We start from the raw sequence: 26260 nt of genomic DNA on the forward strand, positions 1-26260 counted from the left end.
TTGCCTTGTGTCTTCTTCCCCACCCTTCATGCCTTTGTATGAGTAGCCTCACTACCCATCATGCAGAGAAGTTCTTTGACTTCCCCTTCCACATCATCTCAGTCTTTTAGACCGGTTACTCTTATATGCAAAGCTCTAGTTTTCCTTCGCTGCTCTTCCTCTAGAGTCATTTTTATTACTGTAGGAGTGGAGACAAATGTGGTTTCTTTCCCTTTCCCTTTCTTAGCGACTTCTATCCATTTCTCAACATCATCCGCATTCTTCTGCATCTTCGTGATCACATCCATCCACGAAGATGTCTTTACCACCTTCTGTTTCTCCTCCTCTTTGATCATCCGTACCTGCTCCTTGATTTCCTCTATCACCGAAGGCTGGAATTCACCTTCCTCCAGTCCACTGCATGCTTTATCAGCAAGCTCTCGCTTGAGGGCTGAGACCTCTTCCTTAAGTGCTTGTAGCTTTGCGTGCAGGTCCTCTTTCTCTTTCTGCCACTGCGCGCCTTCGCTGAGAAACATTTGAAGAAGATTGGCCTTCTCTTTCCACCATCTCTCCGTATCTGCTTTCCATTCTTTCATCTCGCTTTCCATTTGTGTTATCCGCTTGTTTGTAAGCACAAAGGTTGCCTTCGGATGGGGCTTACACACTGGCGAAGCGCTCATGACCTCCATCAAAAACACAATCTGCACTTCTGTAAGGCCAACCCACTATGTCCACATCACGCATACATCCATGTCCCACATAATGCATACATATGTTTTCCTCATATCAATCATACATTTTTTATTTTTTATTATCTGATTTTCTGCTAATTTTTGTCAAAGCTGTTTTGTATTTTGTAAATCTGCAGATCCTTGCAATTTTTGCCAAAAAAATCCTTGCAATTTCTGCCTTTTGTAAATTTGCAAGTCCTTGCAATTCTGCCAAAAATTCTCCAATCTGAATTTTTTTAAAAATTTCCTATATTTCCTGTAATTCTAAATTTCTGTCTGTGGGGGGGGGAGGGATGTACTCTCGGACACTTTACCACTGCATGGGGGGGGAGGGGAGGGGCGGTGCTGGCTGGGCGAGAGGGTGTTAGAGCAACAGGCGAACAACAGCAAGCAGCAGTAGTGTGGTTGGCGCGAGCAGCAGGCAGCAGCGTAAGTGGCACATAACAACGCAATAGAGAAGCAGCGCGTGAGCAAGCCAGCAGGCAGCGCGTATCGCGCGTTCAACCTTCACAGAGAGAGAGAGAGAGAGAGAGAGAGAGAGAGAGAGAGAGAGAGAGAGAGAGAGAGAGAGAGAGAGCCCAACTCTTTGGACACGTTGTTGGGAAACAAGCAAACTGAAACACCTCTATAGCGATGTCACCCAAGAGCGTTGAAAGAGAACTACAAGACACCAAAAGCTTTGCAAAATCCCTTTGAAACACCAAAAGTCCATTAATAGTAGACCCTTGGGAATTTACTAGCCGCCGTCGCCCACCCAAGAGACTATGTCACATAGGAGCAAAACCCTGCCAAAGCACGGATTTACAGCACACGCCGACCAATGCATATGAAGACAAGGGACTCCCCTTTCACCATTGATCATCACAAAACCACAACTTCAACATCAATTCCACAATTCACAGATACATGCCCTCCGAATCTGTCTACACACAATTTGCCACTAGGCTGCCATAGCTATAACCCTACAAAGAACTAGTCGTAACCTGATGAGCACAACTCCAATTGGGACACTTTAAAGCTTGAGAGAAAGCTTGAAAAATGACTGGCGAGAAAGCTGAAGATGACCAAAATTGATTCCATATGCCGCCATGAGCAAAATTGACGCAAACAGAAAGCTGTCCCAGCACGACTACACGTAGAGAAGGCTAGTCGGGGCAAAAAACTACATCCAAAAGCATCAAGAAGACACAAGGACCCAAAACCTGCAAATTTCTGATGTTTGGCTGAACTTTTTTTAAGTTTGTACATGAGTTTAAGTTATATACAAGTCTCTCTTCAAAAAAACTCACTCACGGGCACTTACAGTGGCCCGACAGCTGTCACTAGACTAGGGACTTGCAGTGCATGTACATGTGCTTGCTAGAGCAAGCTAAAACCCCACAAAAAGAAAGCCCACACACCCTTTTGACATCGGGCGTCATGTCCGTATATACAAATTTACAAATAACGGGGTGTCAAAAATGCGCCCAACATAGTTTGCCAGCCCCCCAATCTGCTAAAGCATTCATGCTCAGCAGTAGCATAAGCATATTGTCCACCCGGATCAAAGGGCCATACTACATAAGCACAAAATGCATGAAAATACACCAACCATATCAATTCTCCAACTTCCAATATCAAAGCATAAACCATATGTAGAATCCAAATCCTCATTAAGCATAAAGTACTCTCAATAGAAACCACATAGAGACACCCTTTCATTGCTATAGCATGCAAGGAATCCTTTAACATCTCATCCAAAAAGTCTTCAACTTTAACATCAACCATTTTCATATCCTCATGCATATCCATCTCATTCTCCCCACTCTTCATGAAGCTTCTATCCAATTCAACCGTATCATGCTTGATAGGGAAGACATCTTCTACACATAACTTCCTATGCTCATCATAAGGATCAAGCAAGGAAGCATCAACCATCTCATCATTAGGCATCCATATTAAATTTTTATGGATTTCCACATGCTCAAAAACCTCCAAATTCTCCTTCTTGATCAAGGCATGGCTACATACATCATCATAGATGCAAACACGAGAGTCCTCATGGAAAATCTCCTCATTAGCAAGGTCCACAACATGCTCAATAGCATCATCATTTATTGAAAAAGACTCAACAATAGCATGCATTTGAGACAGCTCTTCATTAACATCATTCACTTGTATAAAAGTATCCTCATTAACTTGCAAATCATCCTCAACCACTTCACATAAAGGAGAGGGACACTCAACATCCACTTTAACATCACCCAAGTGCTCATCTTTCACATGGGACACATCAACAACGGCATCTACAGCTTGATTATCATCTTGATCATTCTTTAAGACTTCACTAGTTGCATCCTTTTCCTTCTTATTAACTTTCACATTGGTAGAAACATCATCTTTTGCATGTGAAACACCATTGAGAGGCATAAACAGCAAGGATGGCATCATATGTACATTCTTCTCAATATCTTTCTCCTCATTAAATGCTTTTTGCTCTTTCCCAAGAGAACCATCATGATACGATATTACATTAGAGGCTTTCTTTGTATCCACATCAATCCATATAGTAACATTTGGCTCCATATCACCTTGCAATCCAAACTGCCTCACTCTCTCTAGCTTCCATTCCTTATGCTTTGCAATCAATACTGCATCCTCAAATAAAAGTGGACTCTTAAGCTCAACCTTTACCTTCAAATCAGCCCTCAAACTTTGCATAAACATACACTTTTTAAGCATAAGAGGAGGAGCATCACTTCCCAAAGAAACACACCATCTTCTCCACAAGGCATTGAACTCCTTGACAAAGGCATTTACACTTTGACCATCACATTGCACAAGTCTTTCAATGGAGTGCCATACATCCGTTGGGTCCTCTACCTTCTTGAAATTCTCAAGAAAATCCTTCTTTAATGCATCATAAGTCATCACCAATGGAGGTTCAGATGATTTCAACCAAAACTCATACTCATCATACCATATTCTTGCATCCTCTTTTAAGCAAAAGAACAAAATCTTGACCATAATCATTGGATCTTCCTTATTTGAGATCAAACAAGCAAACTCAAATTTCTCAATGAAGTCCTTAACATCTTCATCTACATGACCATAAAACTTTGGAAAATCTGCCATCACGCCAATCAAACCTGTAAATTGAAGGTCACTTGAAGCGATTCCTCGGTGGGGGGCACCAAAACACTGTTAGGAAACAAGCAAACTGAAACACCTCTATAGCGATGTCACCCAAGAGCGTTGAAAGAGAACTACAAGACACCAAAAGCTTTGCAAAATCCCTTTGAAACACCACAAGTCCATTAGGAGTAGACCCTTGGGAATTTACTAGTCGCCGTCGCCCACCCAAGAGACTATGTCACATAGGAGCAAAACCCTGTCAAAGCACGGATTTACAGCACATGCCGACCAATGCATATGAAGACAAGGGACTCCCCTTTCACCATTGAACATCACAAAACCACAACTTCAACATCAATTGCACAATTCATAGATACATGCCCTCCGAATCTGTCTACACACAATTTGCCACTAGGCTGCCATAGTCATAACCCTGCAGAGAACTAGTCGTAACCTAATGAGCACAACTCCAATCGGGACACTTTAAAGCTTGAGAGAAAGCTTGAAAAATGACTGGCGAGAAAGCTGAAGATGACCAAAATTGATTCCATACGCCGCCATGAGCAAAATTGACGCAAACAGAAAGCTGTACCAGCACGACTACACGTAGAGAAGGCTAGTCGAGGCAAAAAACTGCATCCAAAAGCATCAAGAAGCCACAACGACCCAAAACCTGCAAATTTCTGATGTTTGGCTGAACTTTTTTTAAGTTTGTACATGAGTTTAAGTTATATACAAGTCTCTCTTCAAAAAAACTCACTCACGGGCACTTACAGTGGCCAGACAGCTGTCACTAGACTAGCGACTTGCAGTGCATGTACATGTGCTTGCTAAAGCAAGCTAAAACCCCACAAAAAGAAAGCCCACACACCCTTTTGACATCGGGCGTCATGTCCGTATATACAAATTAACAAAAAACGGGGTGTCAAAAATGTGCCCAACAACACGTACGCCATATAGGCATCCGTTTTTCGACATACAGAGGTAGAAAGCATCCAGCTTTTGCATACATACACTTGCCTCTTTTGGATTGCTCCTCGGCTTTTGCATCGGCATTGAGTTATGCACACTCACAAGTTCACTCTCTCCAGACAAAGGCGTTTGACATCCCTCTTCGGCATCGACCTAGTTGTAACCTGATGAGCACAACTCCAATTGGGACACTTTAAAGCTTAAGAGAAAGCTTGAAAAATGACTGGCAAAAAAGCTGAAGATGACCAAAATTGATTCCATACGCCGCCATGAGCAAAATTGACCCAAACAGAAAGCTGTCCCAGCACGACTACACGTAGAGAAGGCTAGTCGGGGCAAAAAACTGCATCCAAAAGCATCAAGAAGCCACAACGACCCAAAACCTACAAATTTCTGATGTTTGGCTGAACTTTTTGTAAGTTTGTACATGAGTTTAAGTTATATACAAGTCTCTCTTCAAAAAACTCACTCACGGGCACTTACAGTGGCCCGACAGCTGTCACTAGACTAGCGACTTGCAGTGCATGTACATGTGCTTGCTAAAGCAAGCTAAAACCCCACAAAAACAAAGCCCACACACCCTTTTGACATCGGGCGTCATGTCCGTATATACAAATTTACAAAAAACGGGGTGTCAAAAATGTGCCCAACAACGCGTACGCCATACAGGCATCCGTTTTTCGACATACAGAGGTAGAAAGCATCCAGCTTTTGCATACATACACTTGCCTCTTTTGGATTGCTCCTCGGCTTTTGCATCGGCATTGAGTTATGCACACTCACAAGTTCACTCTCTCCAGACAAAGGCGTTAGACATCCCTCTTCGGCATCGACATCGATCGATATCAGCTTTTCGGATTCGGCTCCCGGTATCAACGAGCTCGGCTTTCTGCATTCTTCGGCATTGGCTCTCCTTGTGGGCCATCGACATCGGCTTTTGATTTTAGACATCGGCGGTTTCTAAGCACACACTAGCTCAGAGGCGTAGTTTCTACATTACGAGCAGGTAGAGAGTGTTGGATCATTGAGAAAGGACTTTTTTTCTCGGTCAAGGCGTAGTTTTTCAGCAACGACACTACAAATGAAGCTTTTAAGCAACGTTTTTTTGCGATTTTGATAGATTTGACATCTGTGGTCAGCTTTTTTGACATTTTGGTCTCCGATTTTCATGCATAAGTTGGCTAGTACAGGCACAGGTTACAGATTTTTTACTTGACACAAGTACACGGACTTTCACAGACACCTTTGACACTGAGTTTGAGCAAACGTATCACTGTGCGACACCGACACGTGCATTTTTGTGAGCACTTGGAGTGCTAGTGTGCTGTTTTGAGTGCTTAATCCCCGCAAGCATTATAGTTTACTCCTCGCATCTTATTTGGCGCATGTTTGTGCGTGGTTCACTCGTGTACGTTAAGAGCCATTTTTTGCCTTGTTTTTTGATAGTTACCCGGCCGTTACTCCAAAAATGTCACGTGCCCATGGCTCTCTGTGCCACGTGGACATACTTCATCGACATTTAGAGCCAACTCTCCATTTATCCCTAGATAGGAATGTCTAGAATCCTAGGAGGATTAGTACCGTAATTTTGTGAGCATGTTCACATGACCTCCTTGTCCGGATTTGTCCATTAGACCAGTTTTGGAACCCTCTTGCATAAATGGTGTGTACAAGCTTTTTGAGAAATGTTACACTACAATGGGCATTTGTCTTTGATCAACTAGCGTAAGGAGAAAAGCCAAGGTTTTTGCAAATCAGCCCCAGCATTTTGCATTGACAGATCAACCTTAGTGTTTTGGCCCTTTATCGCGAGAAATTGCCCAGATCAGCAAATCAACCCAATATTTTCAATTTTCAGCCCTTTTCCTCCCTCAGAATGCGGTGGATCTGTTAACGCTAACCTACCTGCTCTAGCCCGAACCTTCCACAACCCATTGAGCCCCTTCTCGGCCATTCACTCGTCGCCGCATCAAGTCTCCCGTCAATGTCCATCATTTGCTCCATCATCATCTGCGTTTTCAGCCTTGATTTTTGCGCCCTAGATTTGCGGCGTTTATGTAGCCATTTCTGCATTTTCGCAGCAAGCTTTCAGCCCTTCATTCCTCTCACATCGGAAACGCAAATCAGCCCCAGATCTACCCCTTGGTGGCCATTAGTAACCTCTTATCAAGACGGATCCAAAGGTGCATCAAATCAGCCCCAATGATGCTGATTTTATTTTATTTTTCCCAAGAACATCCCCCTGTTCAAGTAAGTAGAGTCTCCATTGAGGTATTGCATGTGTGTACATTCCATTTACGCAATCGTAAGGTATTGCATGTGTGTATATTCCATTTACGCAATCAAGAGCAAATACCACATCGGCAACGGTCTGGGGGCCCCTTTAGATGGTACAGGTGTCATTCTCTTTCTCTCTCTCCCTCTACACATCTCTACCTCTCGCTCATTCTCTATCTAAAAGGAACCATCATTCGTGCTGAGTAGCACACATTCAAGCAGGGAAAGAAGTAAAGATTTGCGGAAGTCTAGATCTTATCAACATTTCAATTTTGTTGCACCTAACATTTCCCAAGATTTTCACCATAGTTTCTTGGTTTTCTCGTCATAGAGTTCAAGTCTTGCAATTATGGCCTCTTCTTTTAAGAGAGACATTTACAACATTAGAAAGCTCAATGGAATTAATGTTTTTATATGGAAAGAGCAAATTCAGGACGTCTTAATCCAAAAAGGTCAATTGGAGCCACTCTTTGAGCACCAAGAGGGTGATGGCTACATGGTTGCACAATGGAAAATGCTTGATGTCAAAGCTAGGTCCATTATTGGGCTACACCTTGCAGAATCTACATACTTTAATGTCGTGGGTGAAGCTACTGCTAAAGCCTTATAGGACACGTTGTGCAATAATACGAGAGCAAGAGTGCTAGTAGCAAGGTTTACTTGATGAAGAAGCTATTTGAGCTTTACATGAAAGAAGGTGATATGGTTTCCAAACACTTAAATACGTTCAACGTGCTTTTTAATCAATTGACATCGCAGGGACTCAATTTTCACAACAAAGTGTTGTTTATCTTCTTGTAGTGCTCTCTACCCTCCTCATGGGACTTCTTTTGTATAGCCATGAGCAACGTTGCACTTGAGCGAAAATTGGTCTACAATGACGTAGCTGCTAGTCTCCTCAATGCAAGAAATTCAGAGGAAGTCTATGGAGCCTGCTAAGCAAGGTGATGCGTATGTTGCTAATGACACTGGCAAAAGATAGGAGTCGCACTCATGATCGTGCCAAAAGTAAGGATCACGGGAACTCTTGTAGCAAATCTAGAGGTTCTTTGCACAATGTTGAGTGCTATCATTGCCACGAGAAAGTGTGTTTAAAGAAACACTGTCATGCATGGCAAAGAGACAAGAAAAAGTCTCAAAAGAGAAAGAAGTTTAACAATGACGGAAAGGACAAAGCTAGGATAGAGGAGCTCAACATGGTAGAGTCTCCTAAGACTATAGATGTACCAGGGGTCCTACCTTCCTTAGATGTTCTAGTATTTACAACGGATCTTAGCCCAGATGCTTCCATGTGACACCTCATAGAGAGTGGTTACCTACTTATACACATATATGTGGCATAGTGAAGCTCGATATACTTATGAGCTTGAGAGACATGGTGTTGGAGACATTGAGTTTGTTTTGCATAATGGCACAAAGTTCATAAGCAATGCAAGAATGTCAGCAAGTAGCAAAGAGTGTGATATTTGTTGGTCAGCTTGAGGACTTGGGTTACAGACAACCTTTTGTACCTTGTACTCCATGTATGTATCGTGTATAAAAGAGGATTGTATATCCATAGCCGACGAGCTGCCGTCTACTAAGTTGTGGCGTAGTAGGCTAAGCCATATGAGCCAAGAGGGAATGAAAACATTAGAACATTTTGATTACTTGTGTTAGTTTTTCCGACTTTCTATGTGTAAGCATTGCATCTATGGTAAACAGACTAGGAACACTTCATCGCCATTGAATAGAAGTGTTTGCAGCCATTAGAACTTGTTCATAGTAGCGATGTTTGTAGTCCTATGTTGACCACGTCTCTAGAAGGAGATAGCTATATTGTGACCTTTATAGACAATTCCACTAAAAAGGTGTGTATCCTTTGCGTCATAAGAACCAAGTCTTCTCTACTTTCAAGAAATTATTAGCATTTGTAGAGAATCAGCATAGCAAGAAGCTCAAAAGCTTAAGGACTGATATTGTTTGGAGAGAACGTCTCCAAAGAGGTAGCCCATAAAGATGTAGTGCTTTCATAATGCATTGAACATCCTCAGGTCTATTTCTAGGCCAAAGCATGGAGTCATCCGCATACGCTTGCGCCACAAAATGAGCACGAGATGGCAGCTCAAATCCCTACAAATGCCCGGACGTAGTTAAGGAATCCAGATACAACAATAGAGGGTGCGTAGCAATAGCATACAACAAAGCACTCAAAGGGCAACCTTGCCGAACCGATCTACCAAGATCCCATAGCCAAGTCAGCTCACCATCAAGAATTCCAACAGATTGATTATTCTCATATAGAACATAGACCACCCGACACAATCTGGAACCAAAGCCCAAGGCCGTCATGATCTGAGCAAAGTCTCACTGAATAGTGTCAAATGCTTTCTCTATATCGACCTGAATGATAAGTACATCCTGTCCAGTATATTTTGCATACTCAATTCCAACGAAACATTAGCAATATTATCCATAATTTGCTTGCGAGGGATGAATCCATATTGAGCAGGATGTATGCCTGAGAACAGATGGTCCTTAATACGAGAAGCTATTATTTTTTACAACAATTTGTAAACTACCAGCATAAGCGTGATCAAATGCCAATGTGAGAAGTATTCACATAACGATTGCTTGGGCAACAATGTCACTAATCCTTCTTTCCACGATTGTGGCAATGATTGTGTAGTCCATGCATGATTGATCATGAGAGGTAGAGGTTGTTTAAGGGACTCCCAAAAATGAAGGAAAAATTCAACCGTAAGACCGTCCCATCCAGGAGATTTCTAATGGCCAAGATGCAACAAGCTGTCATGCAGTTCAGCCTCAGTAAAACTAGCCTCAAGGGTAGCTGCATCATTCATTGTCAATATAGGATGCACATATAACAACAGTAGCTGTCTAGCTTGCAAAACCTCACTCGGCTTGGCAAAAACCCGTTGAAAAATGATCCACCATGGAATTCGACAATTGACTTTTATTAACCGTCCATTGCCTACTATCGACCTTAACCGTTTTGATAGATACGGATTGCCTCGAATGATGCAAATGCTTAAGGAACTGTTTCAATGAACAACCTTTATCCATTAAAGTATACTATCTTGATCTAACTTTCCATTTTTCAAGTTTCCTCTTGTTATTATGCGTCAACGAGGCTTTAGCGGCACATAATTCGTCTTGTTCCAATTGAGTAAGCCGTCTAGTGTCTACAAGACTTTCTAAAGCTTGACTAGTCACCTTGTCTTTCTGTACTTTATCTCTCAACTGATGCATGTACCAAAGGCCATAATCCTTTATGACTGCTTGGATCCGCATGACAAAACGAACCAAGCCACATCCACATCGATAAACATATGAGAGATAAGTGGAGGAATCACCGCTTCAATCAAGTTTTGGAATGCCTTGTGCGAGAGATACGCATTATTAACATGCAACAATCGCTTAGTGGGAAGTGGGGAATCTGCATCCAATGCCTAGAGGAAAAGAGCGATCAATCCTCATGTCACATGCAAACATATCATATTGCGGAGAGCCCAATACATACCACCTATCCAATCGTGCTCTATATTCCGAGCGACCATTATGAGCAAAAGTGTAGCCCCGCTCCGAGGAGCGAGTATTGGCCACGGGAGGGGACCCCCCTCCCTAGACACGCTAGCCTCACTCCACGCACTCGTGCACCGTGGGGACTCCACGCAAGGTTCCCCAGGGCACGCTATGACCCTCTGTGAGTGCGGCGGAGCCTGAGGCTACGTGGGGCTAGGGACCCGGAACGCAAGACCTGCGAAACACAACACGGCCGTCGACCCATGGAACGCAACCACGCCCGAGCCGGTCCCGTCCGAGCCGGGCCCCTTTGAAGGCCTGTGTCACTGGCCATAGCATCCCAAGTAGAACGTTCTGAGTTCAAGATATGCGAATAGCTAGTTGTATTGTCCGTGTTTGCCGGTGCATTATTAAAATCCCCACACCAAAAAGCATGTGAACTCCATGGATATTTGACCAAATCTTGCTAGAGTTGAGATCTTTGTGCCGAAACAGTCTAAGCATAAATACCAGCAAATTCCACAATATTGCCTTGCACTAGACATTGAACAACCATCCAACGCCCCGCTCAGTCATTATGGGCCAAAACCGGCTGCAATTCATGACACACCATCATCAAAACTCCGGAAAAGGAGCTAGTACCAGCATAAGAAATCCAGAATCCCGCATAATACGATGATTAACCAACAAAATCGTGTTGATTATGCTCCTATAATACCACTATATTTGCTTTACTTGTATGTACATAGTGCCATATTAGCTTCCACTTGTCATGGTTGCACAATCCACGAACATTATACGTAAAACATCTAAGAGGAGAATGCATCTATACAATATTTACAAGAGAACCACAAGGCACAATCATCAAGTAGGATTGCTCATAGGCTCATCCGCCTCCATACTAACATTTAATAAAACGGATTCCATATGCGTTCCTTACTGGGGATTTTGATTCATCGGCAATGACGCAAATGTCGACCCAAGCAGAGCGTCTTTGTATGAATGAACCACTCTATCGCTTCAACTAGCGACTTATGATCATGGGATGCGGATGCAGAAGTTTAATCACCTATCCCGTCCAAAGCAGGTACATAATTCCTTGAGACAGGCAAAACACGAGGTTTTGCAGTTTTCTTGGGAGTTTGCCAACCATCAGTTGGAATCTGCCAGTTTGGCTTTACCTTTGATATCAGCCTTTGTAGCAAGCTGCGCATTAGTGAAGCTCTTAGTCGAGTCTTTACCTTGTTTGGCCTGCATGCTTCCACTAGAATCCCCCATCTTCGGCGTCACGGACGAAGAGGAGGGAGAAGCAAGACGAATTCCAGCCGTAGGAACAGCAGATGGTGGCAATTTAAACAAAGGCTCTTGGCATGCAGACTGCATATGGCCAAATTTTCCACAGCTAAAACATGCACCTGCAAACTTCTCCCATTTACGTTTAAAAGGCCTTTTGCCCACCATTGGATCACCACAGTCAACCGTAATCCCTGATGGCGTCCGCTTGTCTATATCCCACAACACACAAAATCTATTGGAATTAGTATCCAAGTTTGGGGGGCAAATCACTTTGCCCAGCTCCGCAGCCAGAAGAGGCAAAAAATGCTTCCACGTCCGCGGAAATCCGACTATTTCCACCCAGACCAGGCACCTGTGTCGTATCAAACTCTAATAGTCTTTAGTAAGCGCCCATGGCAGTATATGTGTCATTTGCATGTTGAAAAACAAAGGTGACATTTCCAACAAACGCGAACGAGCATCCATGTCTGCCAATAGCACCTCATAAAACCCGCGGGCACCAAAATATACCCCTTGGACTGCTCGTCTTTTCAGCAGAAAATCAACCCATTGACCTACATCTTGTGCCGAGGACATTTTGCCGGGGAAAAACAAAATAGCTGCATTCAACGCATACTGTGCAACCGGATCCATCAACTGCTAAACCGAAATGACCACTTCAGTATCAGGATGCTCGCCTTCCCAAGCATTTCTAGCGTCTGCAAAATCCTCCGACAAACACTCTTTAATGATGTTTGCATCCATCGATGAAAGATCTACCTCTCTCCTGCGCTTATATACGGCTTCTTCTGCCATGACCAACCGAAACCACACTTTCTACTGACAAATATGATATTTTATTGGAGAGAAGTACTTAAAAGACACTAGACTGTCAGTCACTTTTTTTGTTTTTTCAAGGTATCTTTGTACAAAACCACAAAACTGTACATGAAATTATCTCTGTTCTACAGAACTCTGAACACGGTTGCAGCAGGACTAACGGCACAGAAATCTAGAACGCTGCAGAGGCAATTACTGGGGGGCAAACCAAACCTACTCAAGAAAATTCTGCGCAGGCTAAAATCTGCACTCTGTCGAGCGAGGCTGTGGCACTGGTTGCCTGATTGAGTGAAGATCACACGGAGAGCAGTCTGAATAGGCAATTCGCACAAGGCTGATGGGCACGCAGGTGCTGAAAACTGTGCAGAGCTGAAATTCGTGCAGGTCCAAGGGCAAGCAGCATAGCACACAGTTCGGGCTGACACACACACACACACACACACTTTTTTTTTTTTTTTGTAAATCTGCTTCGATTAATTTACAAGTGGGAAACCTCAAAGCGAGGAAAACCCATGAAAAGAAAGGATACAAAAGACGGAGCACTATGAGGCTCCGAAGGCTAGAAACAGTCAAAGTAAATCCTGTAGGCATCAAGAGTGTCTTCAGCTTCATATACAAAATGCAGCGCTTGACCAAGAGATAATTTGAAATAGGGAAAGGGGTCAACAAAAGTGCCTTGGAACATCAAGGAGTTCCTATGATGCCAAATGGCCCACATAGTCCAAAATCTGACCCAGGTGAAGAAGACCGCAAACTGAGATTGTGGTGACAGAAGCACCCAAAAAAGCAAAAATCGTCTGTGAAAGAAGCCGGAAGGAAAACGTAGTCGAAGAGCAATCGACACTTGCCGAATGAAGGCTCTGGAGTGACGACAACACCACAGCAAGTGTGGCACGGTCTCCTCAACTTCAAGGCATCTGGGGCAGCAGGAAGGCGCAATATGCCGAGCATGAAACACACTGCCAACAGGTACAGCTCCCACCAAGCACCGCCACAAGAAAACACGTTCCTTCAAAGGCAGATGACTCTGCCAAATGCGAGACAATGCGTGTTGACACCACAAGGATGACTAGGAAAGCGACCACACCTGATTACCTCGATGCACAATCCATACATCAGACTGAAGAATGGCATAGACACTGGCAACTGAGATGCAGTCCAATCTAGTAGTAGCCAGATTTCAATCAGAGAAGCGAGAGTCTTCATCTAGAGGAGGAATGGGCGAATGAGCAGCAAGCATGTTTTGAATCTCCCGGCAGAGAGGAGAATAGTGAAGACCCAACCGAAAGCGGGAGACAGCATCAGCAAAAGAAAGAACATAACCCGAGTCATCAATCACCTGATGCACCTGACAGATTCCTTTTTGGGAAAGAAAATACGCGTGGCGAGGAGACCGTTGAACCAAAGTCACAGCAAAAACCCTGCTCCAATGCAGACTCTCCAAGCGAAGAGAGTTACCCCCAGAGGATTGTCGACCATCCCAGGCCAAATGCGAAGTGACAACCTTCCAATCAACAATTAGAGAAGAAGTAAAGGGACATCCAGGAATGTGTCCTTCAAGCTTCCCAAAAACAACATCCCAATAAGTCAGTTGCCAATGACCAAAAGAAGGGGTGACAATGTGAGCACATAAATGTGTGACCATGAGAGCCCAGGGTTGCTGCTGCTCCACCAAAACTGGCAACAACATAGCTTTCCGAGCCAAAAGATGACATCTCAAGTCCAAAATATTCAACCCTCCAAGCCGCTTGGAAGAACACAGCTTGTCCATAGATAGAAGCCGAATGCCCCTCTTGGTAGACGAGGTGCGCCAAAAATGTTCTAAAATATTGGACATGAGAGACTGCAAGCGTAACCGGGGCCAATATAACAAAGGCAAGTAAAATTGCACATAAGCCACAAGGATGCATTGGACAATCCTAAGACGCACATGAAGTGGCCACGTGGACAATTTCCAATAGTTCAACTTGGAATGTAGACGTAGGAGCACCCAATCCGTTTTCTTCATAGCCGATACATTCCAACCCAGCGGATAACCCAAATGGCGAAGCAGAACATGGGGAGGAACAATCTCCCCAGGCCACAATATCTTATGTCAGTCACACTCTTTCAGGGGCAATAGCTTGGATTTGCAAAAGTTTACTTTGAGATCTGCTGCCAAGCCAAACAAGTAAAGAGTATGCATAATCTATTGTACATCATCATAGTTATTACGAGGCATGAACAAAGAGTCATCCGCATAAGCCTGACCAGCAAACTGTCGACCAGAAGGTAAAGTAAGGCCATGTAGCCTACCAGTGGAGGTCAAGGAATCCAAATACATAAACAAGGGATGAGTAGTGATCGCATAAAGCAAAGCACTCAGAGGGCAGCCCTGCCGTACCGACCGTCCCAAAGGCCAAGATTCTGTGAGAGAACCATCCAACAAGCCTGCAGAAGTACTGTTTGCATACAAGAAAAGCACGACACGGGATAGCCTAGGATCAAAGCCCAAATTTCGCACAGTATCCGCAATGTAATCCCAAAGAACAATATCAACTGCCTTTTCAATGTCAACCTGCATGACTAATACATCTGTCGAGTATATTTTGTATATTCCATACCAATAATGACATTTGCGAGGTTATCAGTAATTTAACATCGCAGAATGAAGCCGTATTGAGATTGATGCAAGCCTTCATGCAGAAAGCATTTGAGTCGGTTAGCAAGCATTTTTGCCATTAATTTATATACCACAGGCATAAGTGTAATAGGCCGCCAATGTGAAAATTCTTCACACAATGCATGCTTAGGGATTAGCTTGAGCAAACCTTCTTTCCAAGAGGAGGGTAATTCCTGTTGTTCCCAAGCTGTATTCATCATGAATAATAGAGGCAACTTCAAATAATCCCAGAAAGACAAGAAAAAATCCACAAAGAGACCATCTCAACCAGGAGCTCTCCATCGAACTAAATCAAGCAAGCTGGCATACAATTCCGACTCAGTGGAAACAGCTTCCAAGTCTTAAGCCTGCCGCACCGAGAGAATGGAAGTAACATGCGATAGAAACATGTGACGCGCTTGGCGAGCTTCTCTCTTGGAAGAAGAAGGGGCCTCAAAAATCTTGCTATACTGAGAGCGTAGGGCTAGTGCTAGCTCTCGAAAAGTGGAGGTCCACTCCCCTGACGGTAATTTAACTCTCCATGTAGCTTGAGACTGCCTCGAGTGATGCAAATGCTGAAAGAATTGTTTAGAAGCACATCCTTTATCTGCAAAAGCCTGTTGACGAGCTCGAGTCTGCCATTTGGCCAATTTCCTCTCATCATTACGCCTTAATATTGCACGAGCAGAAAACAACTCAGTCATTTGAGCATCAGTAAGAGAAGAATGATTAGCCAAGTGCATTAATCGGCTACAAGCATCCTTTGCCTGGTTAACCTGTTCCCTTAATTGTGACAAATAATCCCTGCCATAATCCTGTATAATTGATTGAACACGCATAACAAAACGAAACCATGCTATGTCCATGTCAACATACATCTGGGAGATCAAAGGCGGGATGATATTCACAATCATAGTGCGAAAAGGCTCATGCTTGAGATAAGCATTATTGACATGCATAAGTCTTTTCTTGGGTAGGCGATCATTGACATCAAAAAAGCCAAAACGAAGTTTCAAGCATATGGGAAAATGATCCGAGAGACACATAGCCTAATCAATCCTCATCTTGCATACAAAGTCATCATATTGTTGCATGTGAAAAAGATACCAACGATCCAACCGAGCACGATACATGGATTGAGCATTGTGCTGAACAGTAAAGCCTGGATCAGTCGCATGCAAAAAGGGCCACAAATCAAGCCCATTACAGGTCGACATAAATTGGTCTCAAGATTGCCGTTCCATATGAAGCATGTGAGAATGGCCAGTAGTATTATCTGCAAGGTTTGGTGCATTATTAAAATCCCCGCAGAGAAACGCATTTGAACGCCACACACACGTGCTCATGCGCGCTGAGGGGCTGAGCCCGCTGGAGAAGAACACGTAGGCAAAGAGAACGGGTTCTCGCGCTCCACTTTCTCTCCTTGCTACACAGACCACGCGATCGCTTGCAAGTCGCCACACACACACGCACACACGCACGCACGCACCACACACACACGCACACGCGCACGCACGCACATATGCACACACACACACACACGCATGCACACGATCAAGAGCAGTGTTGTGCAGGTGAAAGCTTCCGATTTTAGCACACAAGCGTGGTACGGTAACAGTGGACTCCAGGGCCTGTGGCAAATGGCAAGAGCAAGATGGGCAGCAAAGCATCAAAAAATGAATCTCCTTCTAAAATTAAAATAAATAATTCAAACTTTTCAAATAAGTATCCACACGCATTTTGATAGCAAAGAAAAATTCCTTTGCACACCAAAAATTGCGTAAGGCATTAAATTCCTAGAGCCACACACACACACACTGGATTGTGTAGGGACCAAAGAATGATAACCCAAGTCGTGTGCAAAGCACAACTTACAAGTTTCTCCCAGACAAAATGGAAACCCAGGTTGTTCCAAACCTCCTTGAATTATTCATGCATGATCAAGCTTTGTTTCTTAATCCAGAAGAGACACACATATGGGAAGACACACCATACACCTAAACGCCATTCCTTTTAAGATACAAAAAGCAGCCAGTTTACGAAGGACAGCTACAACCTCCGCACTCCAAATTTCAAAAGCTGAAAGAATGTAACACCTTGAATCACAGATCAAAAACCTTTTTGTTGCACATAAAGACTGTTAAAATCGAAACTTCCAAGCATATATTTCTTCCATATAGGGCAAAGTCTTCCTTTTCTAACAAGATTTTAGATAACAAAGTTAAAGTCCACTCACATCCCCACGCAAACATGTTTTGCAGCTATGAAATTGTCTTGCTAAAATCCCACATGTTGTCATATCGAGGGAAAGTACATGTATAACTATAGTGTATATCATAGAGCTGCTTATAAACTTTGGCAGTCACAGCCTCACTTTGTGGAAAAGTTGATGATTGCCAATAATTGACATCAGCTAAGTTGACAACTCTCCGAGTGGTTCTAAACTAATTCAAGTTTTGAATGGCCTTTAAATCAACAGCATTTCTAAAATAAATCCTTCGAAGTCCATTTAGATTAGAAATCACCTTGTAGTCTTGCATGAACTCGTAATGTAAAACTGTGTCAGCTTCATCACTTGCCAGCTTCAGAAACTTGTCGAGTCCTTGCCTTGTGCCGTTGTCCACTAACAATATAATGTACAAGTTTGACTTGAAGAAAGTTTCTAAGTTGGCAGTAATGCAAGGGTTGACAAGTATCAGACTAACCACAGTTGGTTCCAAGCACATATAGCTTTTCTAAACCCAGGTATTTCTCCACGGATCGTAATGCTGAAGAAGGAACAAGAAGTTAACACATTATTACACCATGCCGAAATTAAAAATTATTGCAACAAGCTTTATAAGTACAATTCAAAGGTAAAGTAAAAAATATACATGAAAGAGGAGACATTTAACAGATAACAAACTGGATATGTCTTTCTTACAATCAAAGTTACAACACACACACACACAAATTCTAATCCTGCTGCCCGTTAGCATTGAAATTCAGGTTTTGATATGGCTTGAAAATTTTATGTGCCAATTATGAGTGTGGCACTAGGTATCAACGTACACCCACCATGTGTATGAAGTTCGCTATTCTGTGCTAAGGCCGCTAACTGAGTACTAGTCCAACCACTTTCCATAGCCAATAGTTGATTTCAGATCACCTTTGCCATCGATGCTGAGGCAACACTGCTAGAACAACGGCCACCTTTTTCCTATGCTGCCAAAAACATTGCCCTTAGGGCCTCTCTTCCCCATGCGTTTCAAAACGCTAGGAAGGAGCTTTGCCCTATGCTCCGTTTCAATTGGCATTTCAAAGTGCACACCACAACAGCCCAAAACTCAGGACGAATTGTGACGGCCCTCTTAATTGTTGTTAGTTCTGAGGCCAAGCGTAGGCAGCGTTTCAAAACGATGCCAGGCAAGCATGGACAAAAGTGGCCGCTCGGGGAGGGAGTCTCAAAACACACGCAAACTTAGGACTTCAAAGTGCAGGCGAACCGACAGTATCTCAAGACATTGGAGCGAGGAATTGGGCCTGTCAGAAGAAGCGTCTCATGACGCACCTGCTGCAACCAAAAAAAAAATACTGATCCCAGTAGCATTTCAAAACAGGAGGAGCCAAAAAACAGTGCCACACACGAGGGCGTCTTAAAACACCGTTGACAAAGAACACCAATGGAGCCAGTCCCTCCTTGCTTTTCAAGCCGCAACCAATAACGTAGGTCTTTTTCACCAGTGTTAACACCCACCACCAGAAGGCTCTCAGGATCCTTGCCAGAAAAAAACACCGCCTTCTTTCTTCCTGCATGCTGCTACTCTCTCACGATCAAGGAGCCGTGAACTCTGATACCATGTCAAAGTCAAGGATGCAAAAGCGTAGAGCTGAAAGAGAGAAATGAAATGAAATGTTATATTAACGTCTTCAAAAGGCCAAAGTGACCTATGAGACCAGGAAGTTACAATGCGGTGTATCTGATATCAAGTCAGATTAACAAAATAAATTAAACTAGGGATAACAAGATATAAATACTGCGGAATCCTAAACTAAGTGGATAGGTGTGAAAGGCGAAAGGCATGAATCGTGTGAACTGAGCTATACAATGTGTAGACAATTTGGGAGGGAAGTAGAAATCTATCTGCATAGAGATCCATCTTCATTTGCACTCTCGACGATGAAAAAGTATGGCTCGAATCCTTTGCTGTAGCTGAAACCGGCCCGTAGGGCGGTAGGCGTTGGCTTTCACCCGAAATTCTTTACTTTAAGCGCACACATAGAGCACTTTGCCAAGGAGACCTGTAACGGGAATTAACACTTAATCACACACACGTCTCGGAAGCTAGAATGCTCCGAGCAGACGCCGACAACCTGTAGGCCCCAAAATTGGCGCCCCTTTCGGTATTTCTTTATTCTTTAGGAGGGTAAAGTACAAAGAAGAGTCATGGGAATCCTTTGACTGTATCCCACTAGATACCGCCTGTTTTGGCCAAATTTCGACAACATAACAACCCCAAAACTTGCGCGAAACCAATTCCCTTGCTGGAACTCGCTTCTACTGGCGTATACCCTCTGATTCCTGTCCAAAAACAGTAAATTCAGCACGCTGTATTTACTCGTTTTTGCTCTGTTTTCAGCCCCAAACAGTCTCCTAACTGTCCTCTGCCAGTGGGGCACGATTCCCAATGGTCCTGGCGTTCGTATGGCTGAAAAACAGTGAATTTACAGCGCCTACACAACGCTGATTTTGCACCTGTACAGTGAGGTTATGACCCTCACCAGTGCCTGCTTTGGAGCAGCAGTTAGCTACCCCTGTTCCTGCTCAAGGAGGCTCTTGCCTCAGCACAAAAGCATGAACCCACACAATTGTACATCAGTCAAATGAGTAGCCCTCTTGTGGGGCATCACATAATTGCACGTAGGGGAGAGAGAGAGAGCAGTGTGTAGTGTGCAGGGCATCACTCCTAGCACCACACTGTACATGAGAGGGAAAGGAAGCGCTCCATAGCTCTTAACCTGTGACAAAAGCTGAAATGAGGCCTCTCCCAGCATAAAATTCAGCGCCACTTCTTCTGCAAGAGGAAAGTGCATGAAAATTCGACACTTGGCACATTTACAAGCATTTGCCCGTTTCGGGTTCGCCGCTTAAAAATATCCTGACCGGTTTCCCAGTTGACTTCGCGGCAGAGTTATAAAATGTTCCCCTAGTCATACCGGAGATAATGACGCGAACACATTTCACGGCCCAAAATAGCAGTTCCCTAAACTTTAGGAGATGCTTCCGTTGGGCTCCCACTGGTCTTCTGACCATCTATCCTCATTGGGACCGCATCCAAAAGTGCAATGTGGCCCAACTGTCGGATACTTTTTGTTGGTAGTCCCACCTTGACTTTACGCCTTAATTGAGTTCACTTCCTAGTATCCACCAACTTGCTAAGTGCGACGGGGGGACCTATATGATCTTGCTCTAAGCCTAGACATCCTCTTACCATACGAATTCCAGCGCCGACCACTTCCCGTCTGCGGGTGAATCTACCGTTCACGTTGGCCATACAATGTCCGACCGTTTGCTACTTCAAAAAGAGGGTCTCAAAACAAATAAAATAAACCCCATTGGAAAGAAACCAACAACCAAGGTTACCAGTTGCCACATCTCTGTGACATGGTTAATAACCGCCACGTCCTCGTGACAGTAGCCTCCTTCGAAACTGTGTAGCTCCTCTTCTCCATCGGGGTCGTCTAGATCTCCCTAGCTCCAATGCACCGCTAATTGTCTGGAGGACTCTAGAGCCACCCTGGCATATCTGTCTCTGGTAGTATTCCACAAACTGTGAACAAAGGAGACTGATCTAGTAAGTGCCTCAATCACCATAGGAGGAGCAGCTAATTCCGCTCAAATGATATCATGCGGTACGGAAGCCTTGGCTCTAATCAGCCGAGAGATCATAGATACTAGGGGCTTCTCCATACGCCTCCAACCCTCCTGGCCTACAGAAGGTCCCCAAACCTGCACCCCATATAACATAGTAGAGGCAACCAGAGTATCAAAGAGCCATAACTTTGTCCTGGGTTCCTGGAACTGAACTTGCGAACACATCCTCTCCATTCCTCTCAGAGCTACACCAGCTCTGGTTAGTCTGGTCTCTGCCGCTCTTTTCAAGGAAAATCTCGGCCCAGTAAAGACTACCTCCAGGTAAGTGTATGCATCTGTATACTCCACAGTCTCTTGACCATACTTGAAAGTAGGTACTCATCTCCTGGCCCATTGCGGTGTGGTGTTGAACACCATAACCTTGGTTTTACCTAGGTTTACACACAATCCACTATCCTGTGCAAAACTGTGTAGTGCATCCAACTATCGTTGCATACCTTTTGGTGAATCAGATATCAGCACAATATCATCAGCATAAAGCAACAATGGGATCCACGTCCCTGCCAACTGTGCACCTTTGTCACCCTCTCTGTCGATGTAATCAGACATCTCATCAACATACATACCAAATAGAGTGAAGACAATGGGCAGCCCTGTTTCACTCCAATAGTAGAGTGAACTAAATCAGATACCCCTTCCGGAGTGCGTACATGTCCCATCACTGATCTGTACAAAGCCATAATCCCCCAAATCACCTCTATCGGCACCCCCATCTCCTGTAATCTGCGCATCAATCGAGCTCTTGGTACCATGTCAAATGCTTTACGAAAATCCACAAAGCTACAATAGATCCGTCTCCCATGTGCTCTGCCCTCCTCAATGATGGCCCTGAGTGTCAGAATATGATCAAGAGTGGAGAAACCCCTCCTGAAGCCAGCTTGACCCTTCGCTCGTACACCCTCGCCCTCTGCCCAATTACTCAAGTGTTGCTCCAGGATAGATGCATACAACCGTGCCAATGTGTGTCCAACCATAATAGTGCGGTAGTTCCCAGGCTCTGTAGGGTCACCAGCCTTGAGGATAGGCACAATATTAGACAGCCTCCAAGTCTCAGGTAATCCCTCACACATGGCACGATTGAACAACACTGCGAGAACCTCCATCAGCATATCCCTGGCATGTATATAGTGCTCCGCTACTAGACCGTCATGATCATATGCCTTCCCGGTCTTCATCCTGTCGATGGTCCTTTGTACCATCTCAGGTGTAAAGAAAGTGCTTGTAGCTGGGCAAGGCTTGGTAGGGTCTGGAAGGGGTTCCTGTCCAGGAACCGTATATAATGATGTCGCATATTGGCCCCACACCTCATGTGAAGTAATCACTGGGAGAGGGGAGTGTTCATGGAAGAGTCGCCATGCCTCTCCTGAGTCCCTACTCAAGAACATCTGATACAAGTCTTGCTCCATCTGAGCTAGGTAAGCTCGCTTCTTCCGTCGCATAAGGCGTCGGAAAGCAATCCGAGACTGTCTGTAAGTGATGACTCCTAAAAGAAGATCCTTCTGAAGCTTGGCTCTCATCTCTCTGCACTCCTCATCATACCAACTATTCTGGGGAATGCTCCCAGAATGTCGTTTCTTGCCCGGCTGAGTGTGTGGGTACGCCACTGATGCAGCCCCATGCAGTGTCTCAATCAATAGAGTGGAGCACTCCACTGAGAGGCATGTACCATTTGTGCCAGTTGTGCCTTCCAATAGACGGTCCCAGATATCCTCTGAATAAACGAAATCAGTCTGTGGTGTGAATGTATAGCGGGTGTGTGACCTGCCTCCTTATGTCTGGGTTGTATTATACTGAAATTTAATGGATAGTGTCAAGAGAGCATGATCTACTGCTATGCCCATTGGCCTGGCTTCCACTGTGAAATCCTGAATGCAGGGGACAAAGCTCGGTTGTGTCATAACATAATCCACTGTCTGGCCCCATGTCTATGTGGAAAGCATGTGAAACCGGATGCTCTAGGAAATCGTTGTAAGCCATTAGGTATGGCTAATCCATGTGTAGTCGTCATTTCCATGAGGTATCTCCCATACTCCGTTTGCTCTCTGTCATCTGAGCATCTGTCAAGTCCCAACTCACCCACATCCAGCTCTCTAAGCATCTCAACTGAAGTGTCGTAGAAGACTGTCTGCGAGTTGCCCGTTCGGGCATTGAAGTCCCCTAGGAGAATGATATCGCCCTCCCTAGAGAACTCCCAAATGTCATCATCTAGGATAGAGAAAGGCGACTGCCCTCTGGATGCGGCATACATTGATGTACTGGGAGGAAAGTAACATATGGCAATATATAGGAACCGGCCTGTGTCAGCTCTCAGTCTCACCCACATATATCTAGCATGATCATCTCTTCGTACAATATGCAGTAATGGTTGTAGTTCCTCTCTGAATAGCACTGCTACTCCTCCTGAGCCTATACTCCCATGCTCAGATCTCGCCTTTGTCATGTGAGCTGTTTCCCATCTGTATCCCACCACATGTGGCATTACCTGTCCAGGGGCCTGATGAGTCTCTGAGAAGAACACAATATCCTTGTCTTTGAAACTCTCCTCAAATGCACCCACGTCCAATCTCATAGACCCATTACAATTCCACGTAGCTATCTTCAGTGTGGTCCCATATGTCTCGCACCGTCATGCAGTACGCCGCTCTAAAATCACCACCCTTTCATCTCTGTAGAAGGCTATCTTTCCCTTCTCCCTTGCCGCTGTAATCTCTAGCATTACCTCTCTCATATGTGCGAGCTATGAGAGAGTCAGATCATCGCCGAGGAAAATACCTGTCTTTTTGAGAGTAGGCCTCTTCCTAAAGAATTCCTTCTTCTCTTCCAACGAGGGGAAGCGTAGTATAAGAGCTCTCCCCTTTGAAGACTCTCCCGTGCCATACAGAGAGAGAGAGAGAGAGAGAGAGAGAGAGAGAGAGAGAGAGAGAGATGCTAAACCCACCAACTGGGCAATGAATTAATGATTATTAAAATGGGGGCTCAGGGTGCACTTATGTATTAGCCTAGGGGCCTTAAGTACTTTCCTCAGCAAAATGCCCTAGCCAAAATCCCACAATCATGCCAAATAAGTAAAAGTAAATACCTTCAAACAATTAAACAACTAGGAACAAATTGGGCTATTCACTTGAGATGCTTTAGCTTTAACAAAAGCTACAAATTAATATCTTTTAATCTTGACTTGAATAAAACCTTTATAGTCATGTCTACATGATGCTAATATCCTAATGATCCAGAAAAAGTCCAAATCTAACTGAAAGAAGAAAATACATATTAAGATCTTGGTAGTACTCTACAAACCAATATGATTGTTGGTCCCATATGTGAGACAGAGAGAGAGAGAGAGAGAGAGAGAGAGAGAGAGAGAGAGAGAGAGATGAAATGTTATATTAAATGTCTTCAAAAGGCCAAAATGACCAAACTAATACAATCTTAGTGAATCTAATGCAGTGTCTCGGTACAAAATAAAATAAAAGCTAAAATGAACATCAGTGTCCAAGGATGTCCGACATCGGACGCTCTCCGAGGATGTATTGCATCAGTCTCGCTGAAGAATATCGTCAATGTCCTTTTGCTGGTAAATAGTTGTACTAGGCACACACAGATAGGTGAAATGAAATGATATATTAACTTCTTGAAAAGGCCAAAATGACCTATGAGACCAATCCATTACAAACTTGCGAATCTGGTACCATGTCCAAGTACAAAAAAAGAGATACTAAAATAAATCTAGTAGTGCTACTAGCTAGAACTGTGTGGCGTATGTGTGATCACTGATACAATGGGTGCCCCATACAAGAGAAAGATACAATGGGTGATGAATCCATCCTCATCTGTACTCTGGATGTCGAGTTAATATGGCTCGAATCCTCTGTTGTAGTCTCCGTCGATGTTGTGAAGCACCTCTCCTTAGTCAAGGGCATCTCGATCTCCCTAGCTCCAATGCTCAGTCATTGAGAGTACCACGGGTGTGAGTATGAGCTGAGCTTTGCAGTGGTAGCTGCTCCTCTATCTCTCCATTGTCTGGTGTGAAGAAATCAGTAATTTGTTTCTGGGATTGTCTCTCTCTGGAACTCCTCAATAAACTATCTTTGTGTCTGTGTAACTCAAGTAGATACAAGCCAACACATCTCTAGTCCTTATAGCTCATGACTCTTGAGAAGGGTCCGAAGCCTTCTTTGAAGACAGTAGAAGCGACCCCGTATCTCATAATACACAGTGCACTCACAGGTATAATGTGTCTCAGAGAGAGAGAGAGAGAGAGAGAGAGAGAGAGAGAGAGAGAGAGAGAGAGAGAGAGAGAGAGAGAGAGAGAGAGAAATGAAATGAAATGATATTAACGTCTACATAAGGCCAAAATGACCTATGAGACCAACTGATTACAATGATGATTCTAGTACCAAGTCTGGGTTTTTTTTTTTAAAAAAAACTACAAACAAAGAAACTGATAAGAGTGCTACCGACTCCTAAGGGTGGCTGGTAGGCTGATCAATGGTATCATGCCATAAAGGTACAGAGTGGGGATAAGTGTCACCATAATACAATATAGCAATAGCATGAAGCCTATCCTGATCGACACTCTGGGTGTCGTGCTAGAATCTTGTGGATCCTCTGCCGCAATCTCCGCCGGTGCTGCGTGGCTCCCCTCCTCAGTCGCGGTCGTCTCGATCTCCCTAACTCTATAGCTCGATCATTGAGAGTACCGCTGGTGTGTGAGTGGGTGGGAACCGAGCTCTGTGATGGTGGTGTCCCCTCTGCCTCTATGGTACTCAGGCTGAAGAAATCTAAGATGCGTCTCTGAGACTGTCTCTGTCTTTGCCCACTCAATAGAGCGTCTCTATGTCTCTGTATCTCAAGTAGGAATAATCCGAGACATCTTTGATCCTGATATCTCATGACTCTATCTAACGAGTCAAAACCATCTCTGAATAAACAATGAAAGCGTCCCTGTATCTCATAGTAGACTGTGCAACGACATATGTAGTGAAACTCTGTCTC

At 44.1% G+C, this 26260-nt stretch overlaps 1 protein-coding gene across 3 annotated transcripts in view; it reads right to left on the minus strand.

The window, feature by feature from the left end:
* Nucleotides 1-26260, minus strand: part of HCAR (coenzyme F420 hydrogenase family / dehydrogenase, beta subunit family) — a 206365-nt gene that overhangs the window by 44662 nt on the left and 135443 nt on the right. For all 3 annotated transcript variants that reach the window (XR_015185409.1, XM_086491416.1, XM_086491417.1), the window contains 2 exons: nucleotides 18060-18122; nucleotides 17880-17977 (listed from right to left, as the gene is read on the minus strand). Coding sequence is in view for 2 of the 3 variants with exons in the window: in XM_086491416.1 (XP_086347542.1) it covers nucleotides 17880-17977; nucleotides 18060-18122 (161 nt within the window). In the remaining variant the exon portion in view is untranslated. The remainder of the gene's footprint in view (nucleotides 1-17879; nucleotides 17978-18059; nucleotides 18123-26260) is intronic.

This window comes from Adiantum capillus-veneris, chromosome 19 (genome assembly GCF_014529385.1).
Source record: "Adiantum capillus-veneris isolate H3 chromosome 19, ASM1452938v2, whole genome shotgun sequence".
Classification (NCBI taxonomy): Eukaryota; Viridiplantae; Streptophyta; class Polypodiopsida; order Polypodiales; family Pteridaceae; genus Adiantum; species Adiantum capillus-veneris.